The sequence below is a fragment of the Haliotis rubra genome, unplaced genomic scaffold (assembly GCF_003918875.1).
Source record: "Haliotis rubra isolate DU_JTF1 unplaced genomic scaffold, ASM391887v1 Scf47, whole genome shotgun sequence".
In the NCBI taxonomy this organism is placed as follows: Eukaryota; Metazoa; Mollusca; class Gastropoda; order Lepetellida; family Haliotidae; genus Haliotis; species Haliotis rubra.
The window spans coordinates 1162964-1187764 of record NW_025767157.1 but is presented as its reverse complement, the minus strand read 5'-3'; the positions used below and the strand labels follow the sequence as shown (position 1 = coordinate 1187764).

Sequence of the window (24801 nt, the reverse complement as noted above, 5' to 3'; positions counted from 1 at the left end):
TGGAGAACACCGTACCATCTCCGAGATCAGGTTGCGTTTTTGAGGCCATTTCCTGGGTTCAATTCTGAGGTTGGAAAGGAATGTCTTTGCTCAGGTTAAGTTGGAGATGATGTCAAAAAATATACAATCAAAGCATTAGTGAGTTTACAGTTATCCGTTTCTGCGAAGGAAAATTCCAAACTGACGTTTCTTTTGCTGCTTAGTATATGAACGGTGGCGATTGGGTAGCCGAGTGGGTTTACCGTTGGTTAATAGCGTTCGAGTCTCCTTATAAAGGCCATGCATGAAACCCTGTTTTGGTGGCTTTGTCACCATCATTTGTCCGGAATGTTTAGAGCATAATCAGGTCTCAGGTATCTGATCACACGAATTCCGTTTCGCTTAAAAGGTGCGTTTTTCGTAGGAAATGCAAAGAAAGGTGAAAAAGCACGTGTCGCTTGGGCAGTAACACGTGAAATCATGGTATATAGTGTGCGTGAGTTGAGTTTTACGCCGCACTCAGCAATATTCCAGCTATATGGCGGCGGTCTGTAAATAATCGAGTCTGACCTAGAGAATCCAGTGATCAACAGTATGAGCATCGATCTGCGCAATTGGGAACCGATGACACGTGTCAATTAAGTCAGCGAGCCTGACCACCCCATCCCGTTAGTCGTCTCTTACAACAAGCATGGGTTACTGAAGATCAATATTCTAACCCGGACCTTCACGGGTATACGACAAGCATGGATTACTGAAGGTCAATTCTAACCCGGATCTTCATGGGTTCATGGTATATAAATGATACGGACACGATAATGACACGTGGGAGACACTCACGCTAAAACAAAACCCCACAAGTACCACGGCTTGCACCCGAACAATGCAAGCAGGCTCTGGGTATGATACAGATGGGAGTCATCCATGCCCTCATTGATGGAACTTTTGGTTTTGCCCAACTAACGGGTGGCTAACCCGATGCAACGTTTCAGACAGACCGGACAGACATCATACAGGCAGATCCAGGGTAACTTCGTCCAACGAAGACCAATACTTGCGTACTATCATCTCAGTAATTGATTCCTGATAATGGCGTAATCAGTAACGAATGTCTTGAGGCATATAATTAGTCGACAGACAGTGGCTAGGAGACTCAGGGCTCAAGGAGTTAGGACTTAAAGGCCTTACAGATGACAGTTTCTGACATTGTACGCAGATATTGCCCGGACTGTACATCATTGGCAGCGACGCGACTGTCAGAAGGCCATGTTCTCTCTGTTGATGGAAGACAGCGTATTTACCCCCGAAGGGGATTACGAACGATCTTCTTACGGCGGTATGTTGCGTTTAGGAGGCTGGTGGAGGTTTTGTAGGGAAGAATTTGTGGGCAGGAGACAATGCCACTGGTCATCGTTATAAAGGAATTTGACAGCTCAGCATTACATGTATCCATCGTTTGTGTATTATTTGTCTAACAACCTGACTCAAAGTTATGGTAAAGTGCTTTTAGCTCTCTTGTTAAGAAGTGAAAAGAAAGTGAACGGGTCACTGAAAGTCAGTTACTGACACCGGGTGTTTCCTAAAAGAGTCTACTGGAAACAAGTGTAGATATAACATTGTACAGGATGATGCAGATGTTACAGCTTGAGTAATGAGTCAATGAGTGAGTTTAGTTTTACGCCGCACTCAGCAATATTCCAGCTATATGGCGGCGGTCTGTCACTAACAGGGCATAACAATGCATGACGTTGTGTGCCAGACAGGTATAGCATGACTCACCACGAGGTATAAACGTGTATATCAAACACATATATAACATTATTCATCACGAATGAGGTATAATATGGTATATCAGATAAATAAATTATATAACATCATGATACATCAAATATATAGATATGATAAAGTATATCAGACTTAGATATAACACGATTCATCACATATCGAGCTAAACCATTTTACAGAGGATACTGATAAAAAGAAAATTCCTCGCGAATGGGGAATGGCATTGTAGATATGACATATACAGCCAGTGTCCGGGACCCGAGTAGTTCGATTTATCCGTCAATTCGATATAATGGTGTTCGTCATAAACTATGTATACTGTGACATAGTTTGTCACACGAGGGGGTATATAGCATATACAGGTATATAACTCTTTCATCAGCCTCATGGAGATGTCCCTGAGTCAGACATGACGACAGTCAGGATTAGGTTTCATGCTATTTGAACCTACATTAGCGGACGCTTCCTCTGTGAACGGATCAGTGACCCCCAACACAATCATCACCACTCTTGTTTACATTATGTATGCCTGATCACACTTTATTATTGATGAGATGTATTGTCTGTGTAAACCAGCCATCAACAGTGGTGACATACGTTGATTCATTCACTGTGTTCCATGTTATCAGAGATCATACCGATACGTCCCCAATGTCACGTCATGACGGCCATCTGACCATCTCCCTGACAGATGCGTATCAGTGCCATATCATAGACTTGCATCTGTATAAGACTTATCAACGCGATCAAAACGCAATCACACGCGACTGAATTGAAGATAAAAACACTTATTTGAAAGGGCGGCTCTTTCCACCCATTACCCGTTAAGTAGGTTTCGCTTATCACACGTGGTGTGAAGAGCTTCCAGTAATCACTCCACGAATACAGGCCCGCACGTGAGCGGTTGTCCACTAATATCATATAGTGAGTGGAGATCAATGCACGACGGCAAATATCTCGGCAATCGCCGCCAAACCCAATTAAACTTTAGTGTATGTCGCCACACAGTGGCTAGTGAGGCTACGCCGTAAAGAAGCCTCCGACATATTAACAGTAATTTGTTTATGTAAATACTAAACTAATCGATGACGGGTCATAGCGTAATTCAATGAGAGAAGGCAGAACGAGGAGCGATCTCACGGGGACGGACACTGGCGGATTAGCATCTGTAAACACTACGGAAAAGATTGGAAACACAGCTATTTATATCATATCATAAACTGCCTAAATGCAAATTTCTGTTTGTATATCAGTGTCATACTTTCCCTGCCCTGTCCGACAGTATACAGCTTCAAACAGTTCACATAGGTGGAGTGAAATTGTGACCTACTCGTATGGTGGAAACGAAGGCGTATTGTCGAGAGATAAAGCCCAAAAATCCATATCGTAATCCCTACTGCGTCATATAAAGAAGATTTTAGGTATCACAGTTAATTAGAAAGCTCTCTATACTATCAGCGCACCAAGATGAACCACGAGGGATGAGGACGGGGATGATGATGCAAGAGATCCCTGGAGAGGACCACAAGCGACGATCTACGGTCCCCGTATGTCTGTGGTGGAGCCTGTTCATCACAGACAGGCCTTTATATTTCAGAACATACCATCTTGAGAGACGTGATTTCACGTTCCTCATTATCTTTCAACGTTATGGGACCATAGCGCGTATCATCGTCTGGAATCTCGTGTTAACATGTTGCCACGTATTGCCGACTCTGTGTTATGCCGAATAACAACATTTTGGGTGATGATTATAATGTATTTCTAGGGCGTTGAGTAGCCAGGAAATCGGACATGAAACATGGATCTGCTCGGGAGGGTTGTATTACAGCGATTCGTCGTATAATACAACTTGACTCTAGGAAATCATTAGCATTCTCCCACCATACACTCTGAAAGCAAATCCTTCGAAATTACATTTCGATGTAAAAACTAATAATGTTTTCACTACGGCTTGGATGTTCGATTGAAATATATGAATTTTGATGAGTTGATGCAAGTAGACGGAACTTGCAACACGAAAGTTCGACCCAATAGACAACGGGAAACATTCGTCACGAATTTAAAGAGTGAAGGGACACAGTTCTGGCAAACGGCTTGTATAAATATCTACCGGATCTCTCGCTCTTCCCCTTGATGTACCGCAGGAATATGATATTTTGTGATTCACTGCCTTCAATGCAATGACATCGCTGACATTGCTGTTCAATCCAACCGGCTTGTGTTCACATTCATCATCATAACATATTCCGTTCTCAGGCATATCAATTCTGTTGTTTGGCATTTAGAGAGTGAGTGAGTGAGTTTGCTGGGTTTGACGCCGCCTTTATCAAGTGGGTTGGTTGCCCTGTAGGACTTCAAACAAAGACATTGGTTGGTTGCCCTGTAGGACGGCAAGGGCAGAAGTAGGTTGGTTGGCCTTTAGGACTACAAGTTTAGACGTAGGTTGGTTGCCCTGTAGGACTTCAAGAATAGAAGTAGATTGGTTGCCCTGTAGGACTGCATGTACAGACGTTGAATGGTTGCCCTATGAGACTGCATGTGCGGAAGTAGAGTAGTTCCCCTGTAGGACTGCAAGTGCAGGTTGGTAGGCTGGTTGTCTTGCTGGAGTATAGCTACAGAAGTAGGTTGGTTGTCTTGCTGGAGTTCAGCCCAAGAAGTAGGCTGGTTGTCTTGCTGGAGTTCAGCCCCAGAAGTAGGTTGGTTGGCTTGCTGGAGTTCAGCTACAGAAGTAGGCTGGTTGTCTTGCTGGAGTTCAGCCCCAGAAGTAGGTTGGTTGTCTTGCTGGAGTTCAGCTCCAGAAGTAGGTTGGTTGTTTTGCTGGAGTTCAGCTACAGAAGTAGGTTGGTTGGCTTGCTGGAGTTCAGCCCCAGAAGTAGGTTGGTTGTCTTGCTGGAGTTCAGCTACAGAAGTAGGTTGGTTGTCTTGCTGGAGTTCAGCTACAGAAGGAGTTCAGCCCAGAAGTACAGAAGTAGGTTGGTTGTCTTGCTGGAGTTCAGCTACAGAAGTAGGTTGGTTGTCTTGCTGGAGTTCAGCTACAGAAGTAGGTTGGTTGTCTTGCTGGAGTTCAGCTACAGAAGTAGGTTGGTTGTCTTGCTGGAGTTCAGCTACAGAAGTAGGTTGGGCTTGCTGGAGTTCAGCTCAGAAGTAGGTTAGTTGTCTTGCTGGAGTTCAGCTCAGAAGTAGGTTGGTAGGCTGGTTGGCTTGCTGGAGTTCAGCTACAGAAGTAGGTTGGTAGGCTGGTTGGCTGGCTGGCTTGCTGGAGTTCAGCTACAGAAGAAGGTAGGTTGGTTGGTTTGCTGGAGTTCAGCCCAGAAGTAGGCTGGTTGTCTTGCTGGAGTTCAGCCCCAGAAGTAGGGCTGGTTGTCTTGCTGGAGTTCAGCCACAGAAGTAGGTTGGTTGTCTTGCTGGAGTTCAGCTACAGAAGTAGGTTGGTTGGTTGGTTGTCTTGCTGGAGTTCAGCTACAGAAGTAGGTTGGTTGTCTTGCTGGAGTTCAGCCCCAGAAGTAGGTTGGTTGTCTTGCTGGAGTTCAGCTCAGAAGTAGGTTGGTTGTCTTGCTGGAGTTCAGCTACAGAAGTAGGTTGGTTGTCTTGCTGGAGTTCAGCCCAGAAGTAGGTTGGTTGTCTTGCTGGAGTTCAGCCCAGAAGTAGGTTGGTTGTCTTGCTGGAGTTCAGCTCCAGAAGTAGGTTGGTAGGCTGGCTGGAGTTCAGCTACTGGAATTTGCAGGAGTTCAGCTACAAGTAGGTTGGTTGGAGTTGCTGAAGTTCTGGTTGTCTTGCTGGTTGTCTTGCTGGAGTTCAGCTACAGAAGTAGGTTGGTTGTCTTGCTGGAGTTCAGCTACAGAAGTAGGTTGGTTGTCTTGCTGGAGTTCAGCTCCAGAAGTAGGTTGGTTGTCTTGCTGGAGTTCAGCTCCAGAAGTAGGTTGGTTGTCTTGCTGGAGTTGCTACCAGTGAGCCCTGGCTGGTTGGCTTGCTGGAATTCAGCTACACAGAAGTAGGCTGGAGTAGCTCTGGTTGGCTTTGCTGGAGTTCAGCTACAGAAGTAGGTTGGTTGTCTTGCTGGAGTTCAGCTACAGAAGTAGGTTGGTTGTCTTGCTGGAGTTCAGCCCCAGAAGTAGGTTGGTTGTCTTGCTGGAGTTCAGCTACAGAAGTAGGTTCAGCCCCAGAAGGGCTTGTCTTGCTGGAGTTCAGCTCCAGAAGTAGGTTGGTTGGTTGTCTTGCTGCTGGAGTTCAGCTACAGAAGTAGGTTAGTAGGTTGGTTCAGCTACAGAAGTAGGTGCTGGAGTTCAGCTACAGAAGTAGGTTGGTTGTCTTGCTGGAGTTCAGCTACAGAAGTAGGTTGGTTGTCTTGCTGGAGTTCAGCTACAGAAGTAGGTTGGTTGTCTTGCTGGAGTTCAGCTCCAGAAGTAGGTTGGTTGTCTTGCTTGAGTTCAGCTCGTGAAGTAGGTTGGTTGTCTTGCTGGAGTTCAGCCCCAGAAGTAGGCTGGTTGTCTTGCTGGAGTTCAGCCCCAGAAGTAGGTTGGTTGTCTTGCTGGAGTTCAGCTCCAGAAGTAGGTTGGTTGTCTTGCTGGAGTTCAGCTCCAGAAGTAGGTTGGTAGGCTGGTTGGCTTGCTGGAATTCAGCTACAGAAGTAGGTTGGTAGGCTGGTTGGCTTGCTGGAGTTCAGCTACAGAAGTAGGTTGGTTGTCTTGCTGGAGTCCAGCTACAGAATGAGGTTGGTTGTCTTGCTGGAGTTCAGCCCCAGAAGTAGGTTGGTTGTCTTGCTGGAGTTCAGCTCCAGAAGTAGGTTGGTTATTTTGCTGAAGTTCAGCTCCAGAAGTAGGTTGGTTGTCTTGCTGAAGTTCAGCTACAGAAGTAGGTTGGTTGTCTTGCTGGAGTTCAGCTACAGAAGTAGGTTGGTTGTCTTGCTGGAGTTTAGCTACAGAAGTAGGCTGGTTGTCTTGCTGGAGTTCATCTACAGACGAAGCGGGCCCAGTGAACACAGGGGTTCCTTCACATTTGTATCACAGCTGCCTTGCGCGAGTTCTGCTGCAGTGTATATATAGCTTGTTACCAACATGCCCCAGATGTTTAGCTGGTCACACTACAGGTTTTTATTGTCTTGTGTACAGCAGATGCTTCGACAGGCTTTTTCCTAACTCAACGAATGCAGCCCCCGGACCTAACCCCAGTATCGCAGCCCCCGGACCTGACCTCAGTATCGCAGTTCCCGGACCTGACCTCAGTATCGCAAACCCTGGACCACACCCCAGTATCGCAAACCCCTGACCTGACCTCAGTATTGCAGGCCCCGGACCTGACCCCAGTATCGCAGTTCCCGGACCTGACCCCAGTATCACAGGCCCCGGACCTGACCCCAGTAACGCAGTTCCCGGACCTGACCTCAGTATCGCAGCCCCCGGACCTGACCCCAGTATCGCAGCCCCTGGACCTGACCCCAGTATCGCAGGCCCCAGACCTGACCCCAGTATCGCAGTTCCCGGACCTGACCCCAGTATCGCAGGCCCCGGACCTGACCCCAGTATCGACAGGCCCCGGACCTGACCCCAGTATCACAGGCCCCGGACCTGACCCCAGTATCGCAGTTCCCGGACCTGACCTCAGTATCGCAGCCCCCGGACCTGACCCAAGTATCGCAACCCCGGACCTGACCCCAGTATCGCAGTTCCCGGACCTGACCTCAGTATCGCAGCCCCGGACCTGACCCCAGTATCGCAGGCCCCGGACCTGACCCCAGTATCGCAGCCCCCGAACCTAACCCCAGTATCGCAGCCCCCGGACCTGACCTCACTATCGCAGACCCCGGACTTGACCCCAGTATCGCAGGCCCCGGACCTGACCCCAGTATCACAGGCCCCGGACCTGACCCCAGTATCGCAGTTCCCGGACCTGACCTCAGTATCGCAGCCCCCGGACCTGACCCAAGTATCGCAACCCCGGACCTGACCCCAGTATCGCAGTTCCCGGACCTGACCTCAGTATCGCAGCCCCCGGACCTGACCCCAGTATCGCAGCCCCCGGACCTGACCCCAGTTTCGCACGCCCCGGACCTAACCGCAGTATCGCAGTTCCCGGACCTGACCTCAGTATTGCAGCCCCCGGACCTGACCCCAGTATCGCAGGCCCCGGACCTGACCCCAGTATCGCAGCCCCCGAACCTAACCCCAGTATCGCAGCCCCCGGACCTGACCTCACTATCGCAGACCCCGGACTTGACCCCAGTATCGCAGTTCCCGGACCTGACCCCAGTATCGCAAACCCCGAACCTGACCCCAGTATCGCAGCCCCTGGCTTGAAGCGACCGACCATTAAAGGCCGTAAATGTGCTTAGTGGACTGTCACTCTTAGCGCTTGGGTAATTGGAACACTATAACTAAACTAGAAGTCGATTTCTGCGGAAAGCCCACGCGAAACAGTTTGATGAGATCAATCAAATTTAGTTTGGTAGAGATTGGCTTGATTGTACCTCGGCGTACTTAGAAGCAATCACGGACACTTCAGGTCTTAAAACAACATGTAATGGCTGCTGCTACCCAAACACCTTTTTAACTTGTTTAAATCATTTCGACACGCATTGTGTACATCCTCTCCAGGTGGTATAACTGTCACAAGATTTCTTCCCTTTTTCAGTTATGTTCATAATCACACTTGACCGAAGACAATTTTGTAGCATTATTCTGCGATGCTCATCAATCTGACCGTTTCCATGGCAACATTATATATCATGTAAGAACATATTTCAAATTATGATAAAAATAACTATCATATTCTTTGTCCTATTGTTTCTTTTCGGTATTAACTTGATTCTTCGGTTTCAGTCATGCTCATTAACGGGGAATATATGTATCTATACAAGGATCGTCACATTGTCCTCCATTTGCACGTATCCGGCCGAGGGTTTCTTAGTGTACATTTTAGGATATAACGTAAGGTCCTACATAGCCTTGATGAACGGATAAAAGCGGTAACTCATTGGCTGCCCTGTATGACTGGGTTGCCCATGGGTGGGATGTGGGAAGACTATTCATATAGCTGGAATGTTGTTTAAAGTGGCCTATTGTCATGCATTGAATCAAAGCCTTGAAATGTCATACCCGTGCTGAAGAGTGAGTGAGTTGGGTTTTACGCCGCTTTTAACAATATTCCAAGAATATCACACCGGGGTACACCAGAAATAGGCTTCATACATTGTACCCATGTGGGGAATCGAACCCGGGTCTTCGGCGTGACGATCGAAGACTTTACCTGTTGGGAGTCAAGACAAAACGTTGCAAGAAGCAGCGGACGATAGCGTGCGGTCAGGATTGAAGGTTCGCCGATGCATGTAATCGTGTCCTACTTGCATATAGATCGATGGTCATGATGTCATTCATCTGGATTGTCTGGTCCAGACTCGAATATTAACACACTGCCGTCATGTAGCTGGATTATTGCTAAGAGTAGCTTTCAGTGTTACCTGTTTTCGTGATGTACTTTCAGGAAGCGAGACACTAGAGGGTTCGACTCAGGACTCCAAGCTTGGGTTCGTTGTGACGGCGGTTTATACTTTGGCCCTCGCACTGGACCGGATGCAGACTGCTCTGTGTGGTAGAGAGACCCGGGGACTGTGTTCCCAGATGAAACCCATCAACGGCACAGTCCTCCTCCAACACATCCTCAACGTCACCTTCACCACGTACAGCAATGAAACCTTCTCCTTTGACCACAAAGGTGACCCTCCTGGCAGGTGCGTGCATTTTAATTTCATATACAGTTCACACGATTTTCTTTTTACTGCCTGCTTCAGTAAATACATTACCATAACTCATGTTACCGAAAAATAACACGTGTCTCTCATAAAGGTCCGACCATGCTATCAGTCGGTGTATTTTATTGTTGTAAATACAACACACCACTTTAACGTATGTCTCATACTTCCGATAGCAATTTGCAAATTATGTGACACATTATGACTGACCATCATTGTTAACTTTCAGGCTTAACATTGCGAGATGGAAGATAGTTGCTCATTATGTGAAGATGTTTTTTGTCTTATGATTATACCATCTATCTGTGTAATCATAACAATGTGTTTCCTACATCATTATTGTAATAGTGAGTGAGTGAGTGAGTTTGGTTTTACGCCGCTTTTAGCAATATTCCAGCAATATCACGGCGGGGAACACCAGAAATGGGCTTCACACATTGTACCAATGTGGGGAATCGAACCCGGCCTTTTAGCGTGACGAGCGAACGCTTTAACCACTAGGCTACCCCACCGCCCCCATTATTGTAATATACATGGATGAGTTGTGTGCACAAGGACACATTTGCAGGCAAATTGTGGGTTCCCCTTTTCACTTAAAGGGGGGCTGTGTTTTACTGTTTTTTGTCCATTTTCAGTCTAGGTTCAGACGTTTTTCTCTAACTGGTAATCATTAACGTCACATCATACACGCCACAACACTGTAGGCATCTCCGAAACAATATTGTCTTGGTGACCTGAATAGAACCTGCACAGAATACCGAACAGTCAGAGCCCAGTCACCCATTAAAGGTGGACTACCCGGTCTGTTATAAATTCCTTATCTGTGTTGTGATACTGGAACTAGTGCTCTGTGTGAGACTGGCTTCCTCTCTGTGTAGCGGCGGCGGGGTAGGCTAACGGTTAAACGTCCTAGATGTTTGATTGGCTGTTACGACGTAAATTGTAATGAAAACGCAAATTGTAATACTTGCAGCAAATTGTAATAAACTTGACGTAAATTGTAATAAAAACGTAAATTGTAATAAAAATTATAGAAGATGCTATTTGATGAACATAGAGACTTTTTCTGGGTTTCATCTTTTTTTTATCTTATTTTATTGTCACGTTGGCGACCCGAGTTTGATTCCTCACATGGCACATTGTGTGAAACCCATTTCTGGTGTACCCCGCCGTGATATTACTGGAACATTGCTTAAAGCGGCGGAATAACATATTCACTCACACACCTTTTGTGTAATTGGGGTTATCGGTGACTCCTTGACTGAAGTAAATGGTCTTCGTTCTAGCAACCATCAAAGAGGTGTGCAGGTTTTTTTTGCCACTTACATCTGTTTGATGTAATTGACTGTTGATTACATGCAGTTACTCAATTCAGTTAGTTTGACCTGTTTTATTAACGCGGTATTAAGTTTGCAGCTGACTGTAATTAGGAAACACGGAAAAAGTTTAAAGTGTGCATTTTTTGCTGTACCACTTCATTCTTTCTAGATACGACATCGTGAACTACCAACGGAATATTAGCAGCGGGGACAATGCAACGTACAACTACGTCACCATCGGCTCATGGATATCCGGGTCACTAGACATGCGCGAGAATATGTTCTGGCCGGGAAAAGACCACGAGAAACCAGTGACCTCTGTCTGCAGCCTGCCCTGTGAGCTAGGTCACGTGATGGTAAGGCGACTAGGGATTTGCTTGGAAGTTGGCTGACATGTAATAGAACCTATATCAGTCATTGCAGTGGTTAAAAGTATTTTCATGTCGTCGGGAGGTCATGAGCTCGGACTCGTGTGATTTGCCTGTGAGATGAACAACCTACGGTAATTAGTCCGACTTGGCGATATCGCTTCCCTTGGGATGACGGTGTTATCGGGTCAAAAAGACATCAGTACCAGAACTAGGCTGACTAGCGTGAAAGCCTACATCTCCTTAGTTGATTTACCAAGCAAAATATTGTTATTTATCTAAAGCCATTGAGAGCTTTATTTCCGATTTACCATCACTGATGTTAATTTTTAGTCTTCCACAAATCGTCGCACAAATGACCGCGGTCTATAAGTAATCGAAGCTGTACCAAACAATCCAGTTATTTAATCATGCGCACCACTCCGCTATGAAGAAAAAATGTGCTGAGGCCGTGTTGTGAAATGAAGATCTCGCACAAATCCTAACACAAAAATTTTCAAAATCCATCAAGCATATCTATAATTTTTTATCATGTCTAGATTTCCTCAGCTTCTGGAAAAATGAACACAATCTCTCTGCTCCTTTCTATAGCATTATATGTAGGCTTACATTAGAAAATAACTGTTGATTGGGTCTATGCTGTGGCTGCAGTTAAGAATATATGATTTGGCGTCATCCAGACACATCGGGGAATGTCTCAGGCTACCTGTCCCTAGTGATGGATTAACAGATGATTGATGGTCAGATGTGGGTCTTAGTTATGAGTGAAGATGACATTGTATTTGAAAATAGCCTACGAAGGCGGTAATTAAAATCACATATGCAACAGTGATGGTTATCGCTCCTGTACATGATGAAGAGATGAGAGGTATCTTTTATGGTATATAGCGCCATATGTAGCTCAGCAAGGACTATAAAGGTTATCCGCAACAGTCTGTAACGAGCTGTGTACTTCAACAAGGGCTGTAAGGTGTATTCGCAACAGTCTATAACGTCATGTGTAGTTCAGAGTGAGTGAGTTTAGTTTTACGTCACACTCAGCAATATTCCATCTATATGGCGGCGGTCTGTAAACAGTCGAGTCTAGACCAGACAATCCAGTGATCAACAGCATGAGCATCGATCTACGCAAATGGGATACGATGACATGTGTCAACCAAGTCAGCGAGCCTGACCACCTGATTCCGTTAGTCGCCTCTTACGACAAGAAGTGGTTATTGAAGATCAATTCTAACCCGTATCTTCACGTGTAGTTCAGTAAAATGCATTTGTTATAGTCCATAACGTCCTCTGTCTTTCAGCAAGGTGTATTCGTTTTACTCTAACTTAAGCAGGACCTATAAGGTGTAATTGTTATAGCCCACGTCATCCAGGGAATTTCAGCAGAGCTTTAAGATGTATTCGTTGCACTCTATAATGTCATGTGCATTTAAACAATAGCTGTAACGTGTTTTTGTTATGGTAAAAATGTACCGAGTGTTCATTGAAGAGTATAAAGTATATTCATTATGGCATATAACACCCCAGCATTATCAACATTCTGTTGTTCAAGTGTATGACGTCACTATCTGTTCCAGCAAGGGAAGGATATAGGCTGCTGCTGGGTGTGTACGCCATGTAAGGACAACGAGATTGTACGAGACAACGTCACGTGCATGCCATGTGACCGTGGCTGGAGACCAAATTTCGACCTCTCAGGTGCAGTGTTCACTTCATTTGACGTCCATGCTTTAATATTTGCAAATGATGGACACCATGCCGGTTTTATTATCCTATCTGTGAAACTATCATTCATAGTAGTATACATGAAACGCCAAAGCCCAAACATATTGATTATCTGGCCAAACTTGGATTAGACGTAAGAGGCAAAACATTGATACAGAATCTATGAAAGGATTAGTATTAATGCGCATTAAAGAAAATATATATATTGTTAACGCCAGAGAATAGATACTCTTCCTATACGGATGAAATCGATCCTACTGAGCTTTAGGGACAAAATGTTTGTGGGCAGCGGAAATAATAGTTATGTAAGAGTGAGTGAGTGAGTGGGGTTTTACGCCGCTTTTAGCAATATTCCAGCAATATGGAACACCGGCCTTCGGCGTGACCAGAGAACGCTTTAACCACTAGGCTACCCAACATCCAAAATTACGTAAGAGAAATATATTTGTTGTAATGTTAGTCAGTCGTTTAGAACATCTCTTTTGACGTTTGTTTCAGAATGTGAACGGATACCTATAGAATTCACAAGTTGGTCCGATACTGAAGCTATTGTTTCCATGGTGATGGCGTGTATTTGCATCGTGGTAACGCTGTGGGTATTTTACGTGTTTGTTCGGCACAACGACACGCCGGTGGTGAAGGCGTCGACACGGGAGCTGAGCTACATCATCCTACTGGGGACCGTCCTCGCCTACTGCTGCAACTTCGTCTTGGTAGCCAAGCCTTCAATGGCGTCCTGCTACCTGTCTCGCATCCTTCCAGGTCTTGCGTTCTCTCTCATCTATGGAGCGCTCGTCACAAAAACAAACAGGATCGCCCGCATCCTGGAGGGCAGTAAACGTATCATGACTAAGAAGCCGCGGTTCATGAGCGCCTCTGCTCAGGTTGTGATTACAGGTATTGTGATAGGTGTAGAGTGTGTTGTGATCACGGTGATGCTGATCATTGAGCCGGCGGACGCTCACGTGGACTACAGTAACAACAGGGTGCAGCTGGTGTGCAACATTTCAACCCTGGGGGTCATTGTGCCTCTCGGATTTGACGTCTTCCTCATCTTCATGTGTACTCTGTATGCCATTAAGACCAGGAACCTTCCTGAAAACTTTAACGAGGCCAAGTTTATTGGCTTCACTATGTACACCACCTGTGTTATCTGGTTAGGCTTCTTCCCCATCTACTTCGGCGGCGACAGTAAGGTCGTGACGACGTGTATCTCCATCACGTTGTCAGCGTCGGTGTCCCTGGTGTTGCTCTTCTTCCCGAAGGTGTACGTCATCGTTTGGTCGCCTGAGCGGAACACACGTGGTGCGTTCACAACGTCACGTGACGTGCGGTGTCACATAGGCTCCAAATCTCTTCCATCCTGCGACAGCGTCGACAAAAAGTAAGTTGTGTTCACCATTCTCAAATATCATCGGGTAAATCTGAATATATTCTGCGTTTCATCGAGGGACTAATATATACCAGACTATACCACACCGTATGCTAAATATATTTGTTGGACAGCTACTCGCGATTGCATTCTCTGTGTTTTATTATGGTCAACCTTTGCTCATTCTGTACTCAATTTTGGGTGGGGAATATTTTTCTTTTATTCTAACATTCAGCGAATGGCATAGTTGTCCCTCAGTAAAGCAGAGACTATAGTGAATAGTGTTCTACTCAAACAGTACAGTATAGGGAATTGTGCTCTACTGAAACAGTACGGTTTTAAGAAAAGTGCTCTGTTGAAACGGTACAGTAAATGGAATAATGCTCTACTGACACAGTACAGTAAATGGAATAATGCTTTACTGAAACAGTACAGTAAATGGAATAATGCTCTACTGAAATAGTACAGTAAATGGAATAATGCTCTACTGAAACAGTACAGTAAATGGAATAATGCTCTACTGAAACAGTACAGTAAATGGTATAATGCTCTACTGAAACAGTAGTACAGTAAATGGAATAATAATACCTAGTGAAACAGTAGGAAATATAGAAATCTAATGAAACAGAGAGTACAATATAGGGAATAGTAACCTGATGAAACAGAGAGTACAATATAGGGAATAGTAACCTGATGAAACAGAGAGTACAATATAGGGAATAGTAACCTGATGAAACAGAGAGTACAATATAGGGAATAGTAACCTGATGAAACAGAGAGTACAATATAGGGAATAGTAACCTGATGAAACAGAGGGTACAATATAGGAATAGTAACCTAATGAAACAGAGAGTACAATATAGGGAATAGTAACCTGATGAAACAGAGAGTACAATATAGGAATAGTAACCTGATGAAACAGAGAGTACAATATAAAGGAATAGTAACCTGATGAAACAGAGAGTACAATATAGGGAATAGTAACCTGACGAAACAGAGAGTACAATATAGGGAATAGTAACCTGATGAAACAGAGAGTACAATATAGGGAATAGTAACCTGATGAAACAGAGAGTACAATATAGGGAATAGTAACCTGATGAAACAGAGAGTACAATATAGGGAATAGTAACCTGATGAAACAGAGAGTACAATATAGGGAATAGTAACCTGATGAAACAGAGAGTACAATATAGGGAATAGTAACCTGATGAAACAGAGAGTACAATATAGGGAATAGTAACCTGATGAAACAGAGAGAGTACAATATAGGAATAGTAGTAACCTGATGGAAACAGAGAGTACAATATAGGAATAGTAACCTGATGAAACAGAGAGTACAATATAGGGAATAGTAACCTGATGAAACAGAGAGTACAATATAGGAATAGTAACCTGATGAAACAGAGAGTACAATATAGGGAATAGTAACCTGATGAAACAGAGAGTACAATATAGGGAATAGTAACCTGATGAAACAGAGAGTACAATATAGGGAATAGTAACCTGATGAAACAGAGAGTACAATATAGGGAATAGTAAACCTGACGAAACAGAGAGTACAATATAGGGAATAGTAACCTGATGAAACAGAGAGTACAATATAGGGAATAGTAACCTGATGAAACAGAGAGTACAATATAGGGAATAGTAACCTGATGAAACAGAGAGTACAATATAGGGAATAGTAACCTGAGGAAACAGAGAGTACAATATAGGGAATAGTAACCTGAGGAAACAGAGAGTACAATATAGGGAATAGTAACCTGAGGAAACAGAGAGTACATACGTGTGATTTCCACCAATGAAACATAGAAACATATATTTGTCCCCTTCAGTGGAACATAGCGTAAGACGTTAAACAGTAACTGGAAGTACATTATAGACATGGTATTTCCGTATGGTTCATGGACAGTTTGCTCTTGAACTGCTTCATGTTTGTCCTTTAAAAGGCCCCGACCGGACTCACTCCAATATTTTCGCTAAAGAGACATCTGCTGAGTGTGTGTCAGAACGCTGCATATAATCCCACTGTTCCTGCAGTTCACAGGAAACCACGACTGCCATTATTTTGTTTAATGACTGCAAAGTTCGTTCTTAAGAGCATTATGCACTCGAACTCGCTCACAAACATTATAACGGAAACTGAATTTCTACCAAGTAAGTTGTGGTTGTCAGGAAGCCTAACTGGTCATACGTAATGTCTTATATTTCTCTTGCGTGCAAAAACGCCGAAACCATTGACGTGATGGTTTGACATGATTTCTCAAATTCCCCCTGATTGGAACACTCTATTTACATGAATTTAGTGCTCTTTGAGTACACAGTGCTGCGTCAGTGCTTCTCAAATGCACTGCGTAGCGGTACGATAAGATCATCTCCAAATTTCTCCCAATACCAGGCCCATTTGGAGTACATCCGCCCGCCCCCCTACGATCGCTCTCGCCCAATGCTAATCCAATGATGAAGGTCAGCTCGTATTCGTTGATGCCGGCATCACAACACGCGGCCATCTGCATAGATTGCTGGTAAGTGGTGCGTTCCCCGTTAGCTCAGCTCTAGATGGGGTTATAGCTCATACTAACTAATATTCTATGTGACGTATAGGACGGTTTTAACCCCTAGGGGCTTTCTGCTGGAACGTGTGCTTGTTGCCATGCTTCTGGAAATGTCCGTAATAGGATTCTTGTAACGTCGACACATTTACAATGTTTTACGATGGTTTTCACTGAATTACGGTAGAGAAAATGACGACGATGACGTTGCTGATATGATCACAGTGACGTCGAAGATAACGATAGTAACGAGTATCGACACATTGTCATTACCACTGCAGACACACATACACACTTTTACCGAACACACACATACACGCACGCAAATAATTACACCTACATGCAGGCAGACGCACACTCGCCTTATACACATACGCTTGAACACACACACACACACACACTACACACACATACTTACACACACAATGCCTTCACTCATACACACACACACACACATACAGGCACACGCACCTACACACACATATACGTTTACACACTGGCATGCTCTACACACACTTACAGACACACACGCACACACACTTACACACACATGATGTACACACATGAATACACATACACCATTCTTTACCCAGACATGCACACACGCCTACCTTCACGGACACACATACGCACACGCCTACCTAGACACATACACATACGCTTACCTAGACACACACATACACACACGCCTACCTAGACACACATACACACACGCCTACCTAGACACACATACACACACACATACGCACGCACACATACGCACATACACACTACCTAGACACATGCACATACGCATACACACGCCTAGACACACATACACACACTTTAGGACACACATACACACACGCCTACACTAGACACATGTACACACACGCTTACATACACACACACGCTTACCTAGACACATACACACACGCTTATCTAGACACACACACGCTTACCTAGACACATACAGATACATCAATACGACACATGCTTAGATACACACACACGCTTACCTAGACACACATACACACACGCTTACCTAGACACACACACACACGCTACACACACAATACGCACATACCGACACTTCGCGCTTACCTAGACACACATAATACACACGCCTACCTAGGCACCAAGACACATACACACACGCTTACCAAGACACATTATACACACACGCCTACCTAGGACACACACACATCGCCTACAGACACGCTTACACAGGACACAGACACACATACACACGCTTACCTAGACACACACATACACACACGCTTACCTAGACACACACATACACAATACACGCCTACCTACCACAGACACACATACACACACGCCTACCTAGGACACACACACGCTTACCAAGGCACACACACACACACACATCGCTTACACTAGACACACATACACACACACGCTTACCTAGACACACAATACACACATTAGACACACACACACGCTTACCTAGACACAACATACACACACGCTTACCTAGACACACATACACACACGCCTACCTAGACACACATACACACACGCTTACCTAGACACACATATACATACGCCTACCTACACACACGCCTACCTAGATACATACACACACGCTATCACACGCTTACCTAGACACACATACACACACACTTACCTAGACACATATACACACGCCTACCTAGGCACACATATACACACGCCTACCTACACACACACATACACACACATCACACACACATCATACACACGCGCGCTTACCTAGACACATATCACATTTACACGCGCTTACGAAGACACACATACACACACGCTTACACATACATCTTGACACACACACACACACGCCTACCTAGACACACACACGCTTACACATTCAAGACACACACATACACAACACACACCTACCTAGACACACATACACACACGCGCACACATACACATCGCCTACACACCTAGACACACACATACACACACGCCTACCTAGACACACATACAGACACGCCAACCTAGACACATACACACGCCTACCTAGACACATATAATCACTCTCTCTCCCTCCCTTTCTCTCTCTCTCTCTCTCACACACACACACACAATATCAATAGCACCCAAGCGTTGAACCTGGCTGGTTATTGCGAGATGGATGTATTGATGTATAGATTGTCGGTTCTGCTACCTGCACGATGTACAGCGCTCTCCCCTGATTAGGCAGTAATTCCACTGACAAGAATATCCCACAAACAAAGCGAGCTAATGATCAATTTTGAATAGCTGACAGAGAATGTTCATTTTTTTCACATCAAAGCAAATTTAGCATTGGGTGTTTACCTCTGTTTAATGAGGGCAGCACAGCGGTAGGTTTGGATTCCATATTGACCGGGTCGGTACGAGGCCATATTACGCAGGACTTCCAAGCTTGCTTAAGATGGTCTTTTAAAGAAGTATTTTTACCTGTACAAACCAGGCATTAAACTATTATACATATATTTATATCCGCTCAACATAGTGTACTTTTAAAACAACACTGTTGTTTGATAAAAGACGCGCTCAGGTATTTTACGTTTTTGATGTAATTGTTATAATAATGCAGCGTTTTGGGTGCTGTATGATGACTGTAGGATGTTGGATGTGGAGTGTAGGATGTTGGATGTGGAGTGTAGGATTTTGGATTTGGAGTATGGGATGTTGAATAGTGGAAATGGGGTATACGGGGTGCGGAATGGGGGTACGGGGTACGGGTTATTGGTTATGGGGTCATTAGGTTCTTGGTATCACAATAACCATTACTATGATTGCCATATGATCATGACTGCTTTGTATACAGTGGTCCTCTTGAAAGACTCCATCCATAACTGTTTAACTGACAGTGACCGTACCAGCCCCCAACAACTCAACACCTTCTATCACTTGTCCTGTCACTTTGTCCTGTAGGACAATACCGCCAGGTCATAACGTTGCTCGACGAAACAGGGATACAGAGCCGGACACTAAGTGACAGTTTCAATCAATTTTCAGTACTTCAAGATGCCGAGAGTTGACATCAATTCACCATGAATAATGAACACTTAAGCGAAGAAAAATGTGCTTTGTATGAATCTTTTCGGGGTTTTATGTGATTTGTCCTTCTTTAGCACTTTGGGAAACTGGCCTGTTCAAAAACCAATGGATAAGTGTCACTTCCATTTATCCACTGATTCACTCTGTCTCCTCATAAAGGATAGTGACACTGCGCAAAACCATAACTACTGTGGTAATATTATACACAGTTGTACATGAAATTGTCTCTCCCTCTCTCTGTGTCTCTCTGTGTCTCTCGCTCTCTCACTGCATAATGGTACATTAACAGTAATAATTGATTACTTTAGCGCCTTGTTTCCACCGAGAGGTGTTCACTTGCGCTATGAGTTATAACCAAGTCAGTGCATATAAAGAAACACTATCCTGAAAGACTACTCAGATGCCGAGTAGAGAGTATATGTGTGTATGTGCGTGTGTGCGTGTGCGCAGTCCAATTGCAACCACAAGGACCCCCTTCCCTATCCGTCATGTTGGCCAACCAGCAGATCCGCTGTTTAATTGCTGGCCATCTCACTACCCGGTCTGGCAAATACGTCCGAAGTGATAGCATGTCAGAGGATTGATGCTTAGCTTATATTAACAGCTGACCTCCCTCCCCCACCTCCCCCAGCGTCTGTTGGTACATCTGGACACGACTCCTTCCCTGCCGTCGTCGTTGACGGTGCCACGATTCGACCAGCTGAGTCGGTAACACAATCTGTTGAAATTCTACTCTTCCGTGGTTGTGACAGTCGCTCGCTGTTCTCATGCTGACATTTACCGCTCTTGCCACAAAAATCTTCAATTATAATGATCCTCAAAATAGTGGAAATTTAATGAATCTCTCCCAGACAAGATGTAAGTTTAATTTTAGCATGACAATGGAACAGATGGTAAATAGGTTCGTTTTCCTCTGACATCGCTAAAAAGCGATGCTCTATTGATATTTAGGTTTATTAGCGGCATGTGCTTGAATATACCCTAGAAAAACAGCAAAGCAGGAATATTTTTGTTTTATCTCTGTCGCAAGAAAAAGAAATACTATCGAAGCAATAAATCCGATGACGTACATTCAAGAATCACTTACAAGTCTGCTGTTCCATTAAAACCCCGAACGAGTGAAAATGTTTATGCATCTGATAACTCCGTCACAGTGACCTTAAAAGACAGATTTTCATGACAATTATTGATAATTCTCTGGACAGATATTACTAGTAAAATGACAACAAGACGAATGGAAACATGAAATAATGGCAACCCTGAACACGTGTATTCTACCTGTCCGCGGGTACGCGCTGTTGACAAGAACGTTTTATATGATAGTATTGTTACGAAATAGCAGAACCAAGGACAAGACGTGAAACACACGAATAAAGGGCAATGGTTATTGTTTCTAGGAAACCGTCACCAAACAGGGGGAGCCTTGTAGCGCCAGTGGTTAGTCAGTTGCGTGGGCACACAGTGTGTCTACTGTGATCCTTCACATGTCAGTCAGTCAAACACCGCCATTCACAGCGTCTTCTTAAGCTGAGGCAACATGTCGAAAATTATTTCCAGGAATATTGGTTTCGGAATTCAAGTACGTTAATGTCAGCGGTTGGCTCCCGAGGGTTGACTAATGATGTTAATCTGGTGGTATATTGTTTAAGTAGAGCATAATGTAATTTATGCTGTATTACTAATGACGAACACGACTTGGAGTGTAAGTGACCTGCACGTCACGACTAATCGATATTCTACACGGACGTCGTTCCCTGTGTGCCATCTTTGTATTGTTCCAGCTTTCACACGATCTTGTGCCAGATTTGATAGAACATGTCACCTTGCATCCCGGCCTTGTTTCCCACGAGTAAGCCCACCCTCCGCCCTTCAATACGTTAAATGGTGTCCCCTCACTCACTCACTGTGGTGTATTATTCAACCATACTTATACAACACGAGTTTAATGTGACATGCGTCCTTATAAGGTGAATAAGTTCAACTAAAGCATCTTGTTTGCGGATATTGTGATAAGTTTGTTGCCAATAGAGATTTTTCCAAGGAAGTGTTTGGAAGCTTTAAATGCCAGGTTAATAAGTGGAAATCTTTCTCGAGTATTTCCTCGTCACTTGAAATCGTTGACGTCAATCAAATTTGTTGCCATTCAAAATAGAAGTTTTTCAAATATTCCCGTCGTGTGATGCATAATTTGTTAAATATGTATTGAGGAATCGAGTTCAGTTTTCCCTCATTTGTTTGTTGATATTCTTGTTGGAAATAAAGTGTTTCACATCCATTACCGTTGTTTCCAACAATAAAAAAACAACAACCTGTCTTCCTATACTTTTAGAGAAACATCTGGAGAAATATCTGACTGTTTTGGTGTAACCTTGCAATTAAGGGTCTAAAAGGATTGACGGTTGTCAAAGAAAGTCACGCTCACATATGAAGCAATTGTTGCTGGCAGTGGTTGGGGTGGACTCCAGGAAACGGTTGTCAGAGGCCTTGGGAATATCTACATATTATACACAGCAATTGCTGGGAGAAAGATTGTTTTCAGAAGACTGATGATGTCAATGAAGGTCTTAGAAGTTCTGTATGTTAATGCTGCCAATAGTTGAGAAACTTTATCCCTTTTTTGAGAAAGCCCTAGGGTAGATCTAAATTGATATATATTGTGCTTGCTTGTTATGTTGACAATGTCAAGAAAGGTTTGTGGTAGACCTATATGTTGTTGATGCTAATTGTCCTCGGCCCAGAAATGTTGTCTCTTGTGAATAGTTGTCACAAATCACCATTGCTGTCACTCTTTGTTTTCTTTTAAAGGTCACTGTAAGTAGTGAACTGGGATGTAGAAATCTATAAATGGTCACAACATGTATACATCTGTTTGACAGACTTCTGACGAAGAAACGGGGCGGTGGGGTAGCCTAGTGGTTAAAGTGTTCGCTCGTCACGCCGAAGACCCGGATTCGATTTCCGATATGGGGATAGTGTGAAGACTATTTCTGGTGTCTCCCGTGGTATTGCTGGAATATTGCTAAAAGCAGCGTAAAACTAAACTCACTGCCTCACTCACTCTGAGGAAGAACCAGTTCATGTCTCCACATGTAAACATTACCGTTGTCACGAGGAGCGTTGTAATGTTGGTATTTAGTCTATGTCACAGTCTCTGAACCATTCCCTCCCGCCTTGCCCCTTTTTGTAAGGAAAATGGTTCCAATGAAGCAAGTCTACACTTTTCTCACTGAATCTAGGGGGCGGTGGGGTAGCCTAATAGTTAAAGCGTTGGCACGTCACGCCGAAGACCCGGGTTCGAATCCCCACATGGGCACAATGTGTGAAGCCCATTTCTGGTGTCCCCGCCGTGATGTTGCTGGAATATTGCTAAAAGCGGCGTAAAACCAAACTCAGTCGGTCAGTCAGTCAGTCACTGAATCTAGCATCTCACTGTGGCTAAATGGATTGTTCTAAGACTCAACGTTAGTCGCGATTGATGTTGTGACAGTTTAGACCAGGCGTCCACAGTACCTTAATCCAACCCACACTGACTATCCGATCAGTAAATATAAGCTGCATTTAATTAAGGTGGTAGCGAATCTAACATGATTTTGTTTTGACATTTGAGAATATTTTCGGTTATGGAGATTTGACTGTGTGAACTTTTCGAAGTGTCTCCGTACAACAGCAGAGTATCAGCATCCTTTATTCCTTTATGTCAGAGCATTAAGGAACATCCATACTATCGATCGTCACTTACCTGATTTCAATGTCGATGGTTAACGATTTTAGATGGCGTGTAATTATACGTCTGATATTGACTCCTGAGTAAACCACTGTTCAGGCTATGGTGGTGTGATACAAAGAAGTAGCACTAGTGTACCATACATCGGGTTACCAGTCTAGTCTTTGTTCAGCTGATACATTGTGGCAGTGATAGTGCTGGGACGCTATCAAGTGTAAACCCCAGACCGGGGAATATCAGTCAACCCGCACATTGGACAATAGGGCATTACCACGGTCAAAAACAGATATATAATATACATGTTACAAATCTAGACTGATATATACAATATACATGTTACAAATCTAGACTGATATATACAATATACATGTTACAAATCTAGACTGATATATACAATATACATGTTACAAATCTAGACTGATATATACAATATACATGTTACAAGTATAGACTGATATATACAATATACATGTTACAAGTATAGACTGATATATACAATATACATGGTAGGCTGTAGGGATCGTTGTATGCAGGATGTTTGGACATTCAAATATGGATTTTTTCACAGCTGTTTTCCCTTTCGCGCCAGTTGAATCTGTTTTTGTTGATAATCGAAGCTGGATATACTCTGGCGTTGACTTTTTCAATGAACATTTCCCTGTAATTCTATATCAGAGAAGAGTGGAGATGGCCTGGTGGAGAAGTCTCTGTGAGAGTCCTCCTGCCATCCAGCTCCAAACCTACCAAGAGGCTCTCTCCTATAACTCGCGTGGTATGCAGGGGACCTTTGCTCATATTTCAAATATGGTAATAGTTACAAAAGCAAGTTAATGTTTATCATCCGGTCCTTTAGCCAGCCTTGCTCTTTAGCCCATCCGGCTTCGTTGATCCGCGTTTAACACTAGGCAGCTGGCCTGACGGTTCATCCTATATACCTCTGGGGCCATGTGTCTAAATTGCTTGCTCGTCACGACGAAGCACCGGGTTCGATTTCTCACATGGGTACAACCAGCTCATTCTGGTGTTCCCCTGATCTTGCTGACTATTTGCTGGAATATTGTTTGAAGCGGCGTATAACAATACTCACTAATCCGTACATCTCTATGTCATATAAATATATTTTATTGTTTTAAGCTTTACTATGATCCAAATTAGAGAGGATCTGTCGTGGCAGCGGTATTTATTTCCAATAAG

The 24801-nt window shown here is 44.1% G+C and overlaps 1 protein-coding gene across 3 annotated transcripts in view; it reads left to right on the top strand.

Moving 5' to 3' along the window:
- The window catches only part of LOC124290634 (metabotropic glutamate receptor 1-like), a 59636-nt gene that overhangs the window by 19574 nt on the left and 15261 nt on the right, over positions 1 to 24801 (top strand). For all 3 annotated transcript variants that reach the window (XM_046727403.1, XM_046727402.1, XM_046727404.1), the window contains exons 5-8: positions 9244 to 9490; positions 11000 to 11186; positions 12776 to 12896; positions 13422 to 14307. In XM_046727403.1, coding sequence (XP_046583359.1) covers positions 9244 to 9490; positions 11000 to 11186; positions 12776 to 12896; positions 13422 to 14307 — 1441 coding nt within the window. The remainder of the gene's footprint in view (positions 1 to 9243; positions 9491 to 10999; positions 11187 to 12775; positions 12897 to 13421; positions 14308 to 24801) is intronic.